The sequence below is a fragment of the Rhododendron vialii genome, chromosome 6a (assembly GCF_030253575.1).
Source record: "Rhododendron vialii isolate Sample 1 chromosome 6a, ASM3025357v1".
NCBI lineage: Eukaryota > Viridiplantae > Streptophyta > Magnoliopsida > Ericales > Ericaceae > Rhododendron > Rhododendron vialii.
In genome coordinates this window covers 23,779,589-23,792,706 of record NC_080562.1, presented here as the reverse complement: position 1 = coordinate 23,792,706, position 13,118 = coordinate 23,779,589, and the positions used below count along the sequence as shown (strand labels likewise).

General features: G+C 37.3%; 1 protein-coding gene across 2 annotated transcripts; it reads right to left on the bottom strand.

Annotated features, from left to right (window-relative positions):
• Positions 1-2,468: 2,468 nt before the first annotated feature.
• LOC131329891 (uncharacterized) lies at positions 2,469-8,954 on the bottom strand. Of its 2 annotated transcripts, XM_058363309.1 has the most exons (4): positions 8,688-8,953; positions 5,891-5,959; positions 4,980-5,194; positions 2,469-2,755 (listed from the first exon to the last, which is right to left on the bottom strand). In XM_058363309.1, exons 1-3 carry the CDS (start codon positions 8,889-8,891, stop codon positions 4,991-4,993), a joined length of 477 nt encoding a protein of 158 aa, XP_058219292.1. In that variant the 5' UTR covers positions 8,892-8,953; the 3' UTR covers positions 2,469-2,755; positions 4,980-4,990. The 2 variants fall into 2 exon arrangements, with proteins under 2 accessions (XP_058219292.1, XP_058219293.1); XM_058363310.1 differs by lacking the exon at positions 5,891-5,959 and having other exon boundaries at positions 8,688-8,954.
• Positions 8,955-13,118: the final 4,164 nt, after the last annotated feature.

Here is a 13,118-nt window from a genome sequence, read left to right as displayed (position 1 = left end):
CTGAACATTCCTAGACGGCACTACAAAGGGTTCATCTCAACCACCTGGGGTTCCAATAGTTGACAGCATACCAATGAGATTTTAAATAGAGTCCTGCTACCCGTACAGATTTTTGTGCACAGATTGTGCACAGATTTCGTTGTGGGGCCCACCACGGGTCCCATACAAATCATCCAAGCCGTTCATTAAATGTAAAACATTTTTTCAATGGTCCCCGTAAAAAATAAGCTCAATCCAATACCTATAGGTGCTTCATCCAACCATCTAACTTTTCATTCAGATTTTCGGATAATGAAAAGTTATACGATTGGATCGAGCATCTATAGGTATCGGATTGAGATTATTTTTTACGGGAACCCTTGAAAAAATATTTTACATTTAATGAACGGCTCGGATGATTTGTGTGGGACCCGTGGTGGGCCCCACAACAAAATCTGTGCACAATCTGTGCACAGATTGTATGTGTGTGTAGCATTTCTGATCGAGTAATCTACTCACTTTAGTACAATTTTCTCTCTCTCTCTCTCTCTCTCTCTCTCTCTCCTGCGTTTCCAAATATTGCCAGTAAATTGCTAATCTCCACCCCCGGCCCCACCTCCCTTTTCTCATTCTACCCCGCCCCCCTCTCTCTCTCTCTCTCTCTCTCTCCCTTTTCTTTCTTTCTTTTTTTACCGTTTGGTTCTTTTTCTTTTTTTTCCTTTTCTTTTCAGTTTCAGTTTCGTTTTTTTTTTTTCATTTTATTTTCAGTTTCGTTTTTTTTTTTTCATTTTATTTCCTTTTCTTTCTTTCCAGTTTGAATTTTTTTTCTCTTTAATATTAGGTTCAAGTCTAATTCTAGGCTTTGTAAAGTAATTGAGAGAAAAAAAAAGTGTTTCAATTGATCATGTTTATCCGACTGTTTTATTTTTATTTTTTTGTCCTTTATAGATTAAAAAATATAATTACTAAAATAAGTGTTTCAATTTTCAATCCGTTTGAACAGGTGCAAAGTTGTTATTTTTCTGATCATTTCATCCTAAATGGTCCTAATAAATTTTTGGCTCCAAGGCCTTTCAATGGACACCCTAAGAGAGTTTTGAAACTAAATAATCAGTCTTAGGGTATTTGTTGAAAGGCCTTAAACCAAAAAATTTATTATGACCATTTAAAATAAAATAATAAAAAAAACGATATTTGCTCTGATTTAACTGAATTGAAAATTAAAGCACTTAATTCTTGAATTATATTTTTAAATATACAAATGGTGTATTAATAGAAATTAAATAAATAAGATATAAGTAATTAAATAAAAAAATAAATTAAAAAGTAGGAGGACCCGGGGGCTCAACTGCCCTCATTAGCACAGTAGTCCCTGCGAAGCCTCTAAAACGCTTCCGTTTTAGTTATAAAAAAAATAGAAACTAGCTATTTACAATCATATGGAGTAGAGACGTGATTTGAAGCAACATACTATTGAATCAGTTAAGAGGATTTATGCTAAATAATGGTTAACAAATTTATTAAATTGTACTATAGTTAAAAAAAGTAATCCTAAACATAACATTTGTATTTTGGATTAGTATGTCGTTTACAAAATACATTTCGTAATTAGTTCCCGAACACTAATTGTAATCTTAATTGAAAATAGAATTTGAGTTAACCAAAAAAAAATAAGAAGGGAGGTAAATGGGAAAAGAAACAAATAAAGAAAATAATTGAAAAATAAAAAAAAAAGATTCAAAGTGGAAGGAAATAAAAGGAAATAAAGAGAAAAAAAACGAAAAAAAAAATCCAGCCGAAAAGAAACAAAAAGAAAATAAAGAGGGAAAAAGAAAAAGAAAAGAAAAGTAAATGAGCGGAGGGGGGAAGCAGGAGAAGAAGGGAGGAAAAAAAAAAGTAAATGGGAAGAAGGAGGAGCAGCAGGAGAACGGAGGGGAGGGGTGGGGGTAATATGGGAAATGGGGTGTGGGGCCGGAGGGTGGGGTGTAGGGGGGGGGGGGGGGGAGGAAAGCAGCCCTCATAATTTTTTTACCAATATAGATCTTGTTTGATAAATCTCATCAAGATCTTTTAAATGGTGTAAAAAAAATTTAAAAATTATTTTTTATTTTCATTATATTTGAACTTGAAAAACCTTCTTTTTCTAAAAGTTTTTTTTACTGCGCATCCGAAACACACCCTGAATAGGCTGTTCGAACTAAATTTTCATTTTAACGAAATTGCACTCAAATTAAGTGAAATGGAGCTTAGGAAGACAATTTAAAGTGAACACCCAACCCGTGAGGTTTGAACTGAAATGCTATACGGACTACGGACACTAGTCATTGAAATGGAGCTTAGGAATAGGAAGATAATTTTCCATTTCATATGAATCAAAGGCAAGAGGGCCTCGGTTGCTTTTGTTAATTTTGGTATGGCGTAGGTCGTCCAATTTGCAATTCAGTCCAAACACATGGGACATTGTGGTTTCGGGAAACCACTGAGGAACAAAAATAAACAAAAGGCATGATCCGCTTTCACTGTTATGTGTTGGAATTGATTATCGTGACCCAAAACCATGCTAAAATATAGATTGCGCCAGGTCGCAACTTGTTAACGTATATTATGCCTGCATTTCGTATATAAGTTATATTTCATGCAAGTTTCAACTCAACTTTATTTAAAGAGCCAACGCAGCCCTTTGTAACTCCTCGATGTTGTTAGTTCAGGTCATCAAAATGGAAGATCTCACGATCTCTCTCTCATCCTCAGGGCACATCCATACTGTAGAATATAACTGTAAGAAAAGGGAAACAACAAAGGCATAGAAACATTGTTCAGTAAAGGGAAATTGTTTCATTTAGAACCCAATTTATTACGCAAGAACAAATATTTTGAAGTTTATTTCGTGTCCTCAAAACATCTCTTTCTTTCTTTCTTCTCTCTTTTTGGAGAAATAGCAGATGCAAAATATATGTAGAATCGAAGATAACAAAGATTAAAACATATTAGCCGGAGTTGCCTCTAGCTCCTATGGCAAGAGTACAGGCATCAGTTCACAATTAACATTACAAATATTACCCTCACACATATTCCTACAAATGAAAATAATATCCACCAAAGGTGATTTTTTTTTTTTTTCTTGTCAATATCCTCCAAAAGTGATTGCAAAGGCCATTTAGAAGCCTCAAACATCTTTCAGTTGTCATATTTTTATCTCACTAGATTGTGGGCAGCTCAATATTTTTTTCTCAGAGATTCTAGAAAAGGACACTCTCAACAAATCATTGAATTAGGGTAGCAGAAATCGTCACCTTCTGCACCTGGTGTAACTCACCGAGAATGTTGACGTCACTTACAGATATCTAACAAGTCCAAGAGCCAATCTCTTACAATAATTTGTGTCCCTTGATGAAAGCGAAATGAAAATAATTTGACCCACACCAGGTGCAGAAGGTGACGATAGAATGTAGATAATCCATAGTCTCATATTCTAATAGACAAATGGAACACAAACAAAAATCAGACGACCAGAAAATGAAGAACGGGTGGGTAAATATACACTGATGCAGTTCTAAAGGCACTTAAATTTCACCAGGACACTTGAGCCCCAACATGAGAGCTCAAATTTTAAATTAATATCTTTACCTCAATGAGGCATAAAAGTTAAGTGGGCAGATTAGGTAAACATGAATAACATTATATCTTGAATTCTTGACTTAAGGGGGTAGTTCCTATCTTTGGTGAAAGGCCAAATAAGTTTGTTGATTAAAGGATATTAGCTACAGAGATGTAAGAATCTTGCTAGCAGTATGCAGAGGGCTTGAAGAGCAAACTTTTGCAACCATGCCAACTAGGCTTTGGAGGATTATTGTTGGTCATAATACTTGCTCGAAAATTTACCATACCGTTGAGGGTATTTTGATAACAGGAATCCACTGGTCATCAATCCTCCTAGACTTGGGCTCAAGATCTTAAGACTAAGTTGGATACATATAGTTTTTAGCTATTTGGTAATCCTCCTTTTCCCCCTTTTAATAACTAAATGTAATCAATCTTTGCACGTGATATTTGAAACCCGTAAATGTGAAGGGCAAATTTTACTGCCAGTTAAGTTTAAGGTGCGCCAATGAAGGCTGCAAACTGACAACCTCATCCTACATTGTTCTTTATGGGCTCATCCACTACATACAAGCCTCACTTGAATCAGTTGCTTAAAGAGAAGGTGCGCCAATGGAGGCTGCAAACTGACAACCTCATGCTACATTGTTCTTTATGGGCTCCTCCATTACATACAAGCCTCACTTGGATCAGTTGTTTAAAGAGAAGGGATGCTACAACCATCATCCACTACATACAAGCCTCACTTGAATCAGTTGCTTAAAGAGAAGGTGCGCCAATGGAGGCTGCAAACTGACAACCTCATGCTACATTGTTCTTTATGGGCTCCTCCATTACATACAAGCCTCACTTGGATCAGTTGTTTAAAGAGAAGGGATGCTACAACCATCTCACCAATGTTGCTTCTCTTACTAAAATGAATTTCCAACGCCAAAAAATAGCGCAAGAATACGCCAAATCAGAATTAGACAAAATTCAGACCGTCTAGCTTTATGAGAAACACGTCCGAGAAACTTCATGTTTCTGATGGGCTTCAAATGGGGGTTGATACGTGAACATGATCAAGGAGCTCAAGGTATTGTTAATGGCTGAGTCATGATAACAACATGTTGTAAAATGTAAGTGCACAATGACTTATATATTGTTTGTGCTCATTTTACCATGATGTCGTTCTGCTTCTATTCATCGTTAATAAAATTTCTGCTTATGACCTTATCTTCGTTTTGATTTTTCTGCCCTATTTCTTTGTACTGATCATGGTAGTTATCTTTTCCATACACGTAATAAATGTGAAGTTTATGCTTATGGGACAATTGCAATATTCAGGGGGGCTTGCGATCGTCTCACAAGTTCCTACGAAATGAGGTTGAAAGATAGAAAATTGATTTAACATATCTGACCTTGACAGTGATCACAACCGTGGTTGTTCAATGTTCCGACTGCTAACCGATCCTACCCCTTGGTTTAGAGAGTTGTGAATTGCTTTCGCTGCTGCTATGGCAGAGTCTCCTCTCTTAACAACTCCCTCAAGCTCCTCAACCTTCTCTAACAGCAATCTGACAAGAGAGTTAGTTGAATGGACTAACTTGCTTGCAGTTTCCAGAGCAGTGCAAAGCTGGGACACAAAAGGAAGAGGGTCAACAATCCAGTCAAAGTAATAGAACCTTTCCTCAAGAAGAAAAAAATATCTCGACATCATCGGACACCAATAATTGGGAATTTCTAAGAAATAAAAAGCCGTTTAAGTGTTTCTCCAAAATCATACCAAAAGAATAATCATCCACATTCATCACATGGGTGACCACAATGACTAGTGGTGGAAAACTCAATCTAATAACCTCTAGGTTGTGGGTTCGAGTCTGGACAGAGCCATTTTGAGCACCTAAAGCCAGAGGTTAGATATGTGCCCAATTTACCCGTTTAAGTGTTTCTCCAAAATCATACCAAAAGAATAATCATCCACATTCATCACATGGGTGACCACAATGACCAGTGGTGGAAAACTCAATCTACTAACCTCTAGGTTGGGGGTTTGAGTCTGGACAGAGCCATTTCGAGCATCTAAAGCCAGAGGTTAGATATGTGCCCAATTTACCCTCCCAGACACCTATTGATGGGCACTAACTGGGCATACCATCTTGCTCATTCCAGGAAGTAGTTTCAGATAACAAGAAACACCAAAGAAACTAATTAATCAGCTCATACAAAGATCTAGAGCTGAATTGTGATCTGTACCATAGTATATGGTACATAGAAAAGCCCAAGAATCCCATATAGCTGATTAATAATATTCAAAACAGGTCATCATCACCTCAAGTGTTAAAGTTGTCCATGAGTGGTCTGTACCAGCAAGTGCCTCGTTGAGATGGTCATACTTTTCCTAATGCAAAGTTCAAGGAGTTAGAACCTGTCATATACAAAAGAATAACAAACATAGTAACCAAAAGTGTATTAAACAAAAGAAGAAGAACACATACTACCCGAAACTAGAATTAAAAGAAAACCACAATGTTTAGGAACTCTTTTTTTATGAAAGAAGTAGCAATGTCAGCAGTGCCATAGGAACCAATATGCACCAAACTGTCATTCACAAGTGAACTGTTTACAAGTTGTTGTTGGGATTAAACACGGCCAAGCACCAAGATTCAAACACAAACACAACCACAATCACAACCAATGGAAAAACGATGAGAAATAAAATAGGGAGAAACACAAGATTTATGTGGTTTGGCAATAACACACCTACTCCACAGAGAGGATCCCGTTCTTATCTCTCTCATTTTTGTCACACATGCGCACAAATGGTTTGATTTGAATGATATTGCACGTAAAGTGTCTTTTTAGTTTCAGCTAAATCGTGTGAATAAGGCGGAAGTCACCTTGCGCCATTTTGCTTCACCATGCCACTTTGCTTCACCGTGCGTCACTTTGCAAAAAGTAAACATGATCTGATGTTTGGCTGATGCAGCATGCAGAACATTTCACTGCCACACGCCACAACAAGGTGGCAGGTTTTCCCTACTGGTACCACCCAAAACTCAGTACAGGACCTTTTGTCCAGTGGTGAAATGTTTTAAGCAGCTACCGGTACCCACTCAAAACTCGGTACCGGTACCAACCTGGAAAAATCTGCAATTTTTGTACCCAGTTGCGTTTTAACTTAGGGGTATTTAGGATCTTTTGTAACACGTTTTTAAGGGGTATGAATAGTTTCTAACCCATTTTCCTAGGTTATCTTCCATTTTCCCTTTCTCTCTCTACCTTCCTCCTCTCCCTAGCTCTCAATCTCTCTTCGAAGGAGCTTGATTGCTAGGGTTTTGTGTAGATTTTCTTCATTAATGCTGTAAGTACTCTTGTTCTTTATATAAATCTAGCTTCTTCTTTTTTACATTTTCGTCCTTGTTAATCTCTCTCTATGTTTTGCTTGTTGTTTACACTCAGCATGAGTTAGTAGGCATAAAGGCTCGACCTTGGTCATGGGATGATTAACATCCAATGATTTAGGTGGGTTTTGTTCTTCTCTCATGGAATGATCAATGTTTGTTTTAGGATGTGGTAGAGTTCATTTTTATGTAACAAAACCTAGGATTGTTAACCTCTTTGATTATGTGTAGGTAATGACTCGATATCTTGTCACATATAATGTTTGAAGCTATGTCACTCTAAGTGTTTGCCAAAATGTCTCAAAGAACTTCTTCCCGTTGTTAAACACATCTTTAGAAGTAAAATGGTTTTATTGTTAAATCCTCCGGCTGAGAACCCTGGCGGTGTCTCTCAACCGAGTTATAGATGAGGAGAGTAAACTAACCTAGGTCTTGGATGTTGGTTAAACACTAGACCTGCTGCCATTTAATTTAGAGTTCAAACTTCATTTTCTAGCCAAATTTACGAGGTAGAAAGAGAGAATTCCACCCTCAAATCAAACCCAAAGGTTGGCGGTCCTAACGCTAAAACCTACGCAACACACATTTCCAATTTGCTGCCCCACTTTCATGGCATGGATCACGAAAACCCTTATAGGGGTTTTGAGGACAAAGTTGGTACCTTGTGCATCAAGCAGCACAATTAGATCAAACATGACATTAACATTGAGCATTCAGCGGCTCTTGCATAGTTTGAAGCGGTAGTTTATCAGTTGCCCCTACGCAACTTGGGCAGGCCGAGGGAATCCCTTAGAAATAGTTCTATCAAAACCCAATGCCCATGTAGTCGACAGCCTTGAGAAGAAAGAAAGGGTAGTCTTGAAGAACAAAGGAAGGGTCGAGGCCTTTAGGATCCATTGATTATGCTGCTTCAAACCTGCTGACACCTAAGGGTTTTTCTTCATGAACAACGAACACCGATGAAAGATCATAGAGTAATGCAAATAACAACCCCACAGGCTCTTACATATCCATACATGAAAATATGCCCTCAGAAAATGGGGGAAAATAAGAAAAAATTCACCTTTCTAGCTATAGGGTCTGTGAAACTTGCCCCACTATCTATTTTCTGCAATTCATAAGAATCAGCATGATTTTGGATTCGATTTACACAATTCCTACTATTCACCATGCAATTCATTAGTTGGGGACTCAATTCATGGTGATTTGTGATTACTAGTATTGGTCAGTTCAACATGTCTCCACAGTTGATCAACTAGCTGACTTCTTTACCGAACCATAGTCAATTGCCTGATTTCATTCTCTTAAGGACAAGCTAATGGTTCGGTCTAAGGATGAGGGGCATGAAAGATAATCAAGGGAGATAGCTACAGGTTCACCATAAGAGCACTCAGTTTCTCCACCATTGTATTCTATCCTAGGGTTCATCACAGATATCTGTGAGAATCAGTTAGAAGGACTTATCCATTAGGTAATCAACTTTGGAAAGATCAATGAAAACTCTCTCTCTCTCTCTCTCTCTCTCTCTCTCTCTCTCTCTCTCTCTCTCTGTAACAAATCAACAACGGAAGCACAAACTGCGTCTTTTAAACCCTCAAAGTTACAGAAGACAAAAATACAAAAGTTACAGGGATATACACAACAAACAGGCATATGTGCAGTATAGATACAACTATATCGAGAGAGAGAGAGAGAGAGAGAGAGAAGGTGGGGGAGAGAGGTTACCTGGAATAGTTTAGTGAGATCAGAGGGTTGGAGATTGAGATTCAGGTTGGGAAGTGAGGAGGACGAGGCTGTTGATGGTGAGGGAGCGGGTGAAGGCGGGGGGGAGTCGACCTTGAGGTGATGGTAGTGGTCCCCACCATCGCATTCTCCGACATCACTGAGCAGATCACCTATACACAGCAACGGCCCTCCGATTCCCCTCATCTCTCTCTCTCTCTCTCTCTCTCTCTCTCTCTCTCTCTATCGTGTAAAAGAGGATTTCCCGGGTTGCAGCTAGGAATGGCAATGGACGGGGCGGGTTCGTACCCGGCCCTGATTCGAATATTATTACATGGTCTCAAACCTGATCCGACCGGGTATTTTTTGAGTGTTCTCGTTTCCACTCTGACTAGGGGAACGGGTTTACCCACTCTGTCCCGCACCGTAAGAAATTAAAAAAAATTGGTAATCTAAAAGTAAAATAAAAGAAAATAGTTATGGATAGCTTAGTATAATGGTGAAAATATAAAGTTAAGAATAAGGTTTTTTAGTAGAATGATAATAATATTATGGTAAAAATGTTAAATTTTTAGTATAATGATAATTAAAGAGTAATCATTAAAGTATAATGATAATTAAATTAGGTAAAAAAAATTTGATTATCCACTGTGGACTAATCGAAATTGGATAATCAAAAATTGTCACATCACTTTTTGATTATCCATTTAAAGGGTTGTTAAGATCAGCAATGTAGATGTCCACAGTGGCATAATCAACATTGAATAATCAAAACTTACCACATCACATTTTCAACCTATAAAAGTCTAAAAATTGTTACTATATAAAACAAATTTTTTTATATAGTTTTCAAACCAACAAAAATAGGTTATTAGAAATAGAAAATAATTTTTTGAAAACTTTTATTTTGATAAAAACACTTTTCTGAAAATGATTTAAAAAATAGTTTTTGAAAAAAAAAACAGTTTTAAAAAAAAAACTATTTTTTGAAAAACAGTTTAACTGTTTTTGCAAAAAAAACTTCTTTTAAAATGTTTTTCTTAGAAACATTGTTGAGAGAGAAGGTTTTGGTTATTGGCAAAAAATTGCTAGTTTTGATTATCCAAAAATCAAATTTGATGAGTTGCTAAGTGGTTGTTAAGTTTGGTTATGCCCCTATAAGCACTTTTTTGAGAAAATATTGCTAATTTTAGCAATCTTGGTTGTATTTGGTTACCATTTTAATTTAGTTTTAGTTTAGTTTTTCAATCATTATTCTATTTTTTTCTCCAATCATTACCATATTTCTCTAATTATTACTTTCTCATCTCTCTCTATCTCTCTCCAATCATTACCCTTATCTTCAATCATTACCTTATTTATCTCTTTACTCACAACCAAAACTAAACTAAACTAAAATGTCAACCAAACAAAGCATGGTTTTAGTTATTCCACCGTGGATGCTCTAAGAATGGTAAAATAGTTTTCATTTAATGGAAGGACGTCAGCAAAATAGTTTTCAGTGTAGGTCCTTCAACTTTTTGAGTTTTTTAGCCGTAAGGCCAAAATATGGGTTAGGCACTTTGATTTTAGAGTACACTTTTCTATTATAGGATTTTAGTAGTTTAGACACTTTTATAGGGTACCCTAGGGTTTTAGGCACTTTCATAGGATATCCTAGGGCACTTTCATAGAATATCCTAGGGTTTTAGGCACTTTTATAAGGTACCATAAGATTTTAGGCACATTTATAATTATATTTGATTGCAAAAAGTGTTTGTCCTTGAGCTAAAAAAATATAAACATGAAGAATTTTTGGCTAAGTCTCCCAATTCATTAATATAAAGTATTACAATCAATCATGTGCATCTAATACAATTGATAAAAAGACATATAACACATACAAATTAAATAAAGTTAAACCATTGTAGGAGACGCGTGTAGTTTTTTGAAGGAGGGCAAAATGGTAACTTTACCTATCAATTCATCTATGCAATTGCTGACTAGGGAAAGGTAGAGTGAACCCTTTAAACACATGTAGTTTATTACTACCTTTTTGGGTAAAGTGGGTGACAAATTGACAACCTCTGTCTTGTCATGGCCAGTCGCGCGCGTCAGACTGACGATGTTTTGGATAATTGATGCGCGCCACTATGGAGTAGTGCACGTGACTTTTTGAGCTACAGTGACAGACCCCGTTTGCCTATAAAATGAGGGCCTTGCCCATGTTTTCAGAGAGGATTCTTAAGAAAGCGCTAGTGGAATTTCTCTAGAGCTTAAAGTCACATGGACATCTCACCAAAGAGATAAGTTAGAGAGAGAACAAGTGAGAGTCATCCTTCTCCATCTTAATCTTCTTCTTCAAAAGAGTCTTGTAAAGAAAGAGTAGTTGAGTCCTTCGAGTTTCAAAGGAAAAGCAAGAGATAAGAAAGCATATTGCCCTTTAGGTGTAGGTTTGTTCCAAACTTCCAATGAATGTTTTCTTGGTTGACATCTGTAGAGACCTGTATTTTTTAGGCCGTATTTTTCTCTTGTAAACGTACGACTTGTCGAGATAGACGGTGTGGATTTATGGTATGGCGTGTTCGTGAAAGGATATAATGGTAAATGTGAGAGAGGTGCACGTGCGAGTATGTGGTATAAAAAGTAGAGGATAATTTTTCCTTGGTCTTCCAATAAATTTCCAGAGGAATGCTTTCCTCTTTCTCATTTCTATCTCCCGGCTCTCTCTCTAACTCTCACATATCTCTCTCTCGGCTCTCCTCCACTCTCACTCAAGAACTCATCAAAATCATGTGAGCTCTACACAAACACATCTTCATTTTACCTCCTATATACATTATTGAGCCTTAATTTCATGGGTCAAGCTCGAAGAGGAGTATTCAATTGATTTTGAGGTTCCAAAAGCTAGGGTTCGTTCAAATCGCTTGGATTTCGCCTTCCGACTTGAGATAAAGAATTCTACCTCTCTTTATATGTTATTTGGGTGTTTCTATACCTTCCTCGAGCATGTTTGGGTTGTTATTGAGATTGGATTGAAATATAAAATTCCTATCAAAAATTGCCTAAAAGGTACTCTCCCTACCGGCAGGAACTATTCACCTAGCGGTAGGACAAGTTTTCATAACCAGCTCAAACGTATTGCAGCAACTCAAAGTTACTCATTTCCTACCGGTAGTAATTTTTCTTCTGCCGGTAGGCCAAGTGCGAAATTGTTCCCTACAAAATATTGGCCATTTTGTTTCTAGTTTCTATCGGTAGGACTTGTTAACCTACCGGTAGGTAAAGTGCCAAACTCTTCTATTCTACCGGTAGGACTCATGCACCTACCAGTAGGCACAGTGTCTATGAGCTACTTTTTCCTAAGTCTTCTAAATCATCTTTTTGGAGTTTCTCATCGACTCTAGTGGGTTTGTTTATGCATCCTTTCAAGTGTTTAGAGAATATTGCTTGTTTCATACTTAGGATGATATCCGGCGGATTTGTATGGGCTCGTTGAGTTAAGAAATGTGAAATGTAAGTCATTGCACGTTGAAACACGAACGATGCACATGAGCATGCCTAGTGATCCAATGGGTAGAATTGCAATTCATTTTCTCTCGATTTGTAAAATCTTTTTGATTCCTTTAGCGTACGATTTACGAACTCCTAGTAGAGAAACTAGAAGACCGAGCTTCGCAGAGTCTAGTCGTGGGTTGATATGTGATATGTGAAGGTACAAGGGTGTATTTAGAGGTACGGTGAGGATGTGTGTATCTGCTTATATGTGTTGTAGTAGATGGTTGGTTTCGTAATATCATGTGATTAAATAAATGGCTTTGGACTCGATTGAATGATTCAATGTTTGTGAAATGGGAACGTGGAATGAAAATGGATAACAAATGGACGCAAGGAGAATTTTCAGGACTCTTGAATGAGTGAAGGCCTGGCAGGAGCTAAACACTCTCATCTTTTGCTTTCAGGGCTCTTAAATGAGTAAATGCCTAGCAGGAGCTAAATGCTCATATCATATACTTTCAGGGCTTTTAAATGAGTAAATGTCTGGCAGGAGCTGAATGCTCAAATCATTTGTCTTTAGGGCTCGTATCGAGTAAATGCCTGGCAGGAGCATGCTTAGACTCTTAAAGCTACGTAATTGGTTTATGAAGTTAATGAAAGGATTTTGGTTTTGGTTAAAGGATTTTGATGGAAATCATCCGGTATTCTTGAGCGAATCAACGGTTTCCCGTATTTGGGCACAAATCAACGGACTCTGGTATTCAGCCCAAATCAACAGAGCTCGGCCTACAATAGTTTTGAGTTTTCTCTAAACTGTGTGATATCAAAAGGAAAAGGCTTAATGATAAAGGGTTCGACGATGAACGAAAGGGAAATGAGAAAGAATGTGGTTTCGCATGTGAAATTGGATTGACGATAGTTGGATACTTGATCGTGATAATATGCTCATCTCTGTTG

Bases quoted from the DNA above. Each gene is read 5' to 3' on its own strand.
- LOC131329891 (XM_058363309.1), bottom strand. From the start codon at position 8,891: ATGAGGGGAATCGGAGGGCCGTTGCTGTGTATAGGTGATCTGCTCAGT. The intron at 5,960-8,687 runs GTAACCTCTCTC...ACTTTGCATTAG, and splicing joins ATCTCACTAAACTATTCCAG to GAAAAGTATGACCATCTCAA. The intron at 5,195-5,890 runs GTGATGATGACC...TTTGTGTCCCAG, and splicing joins GGACAACTTTAACACTTGAG to CTTTGCACTGCTCTGGAAAC.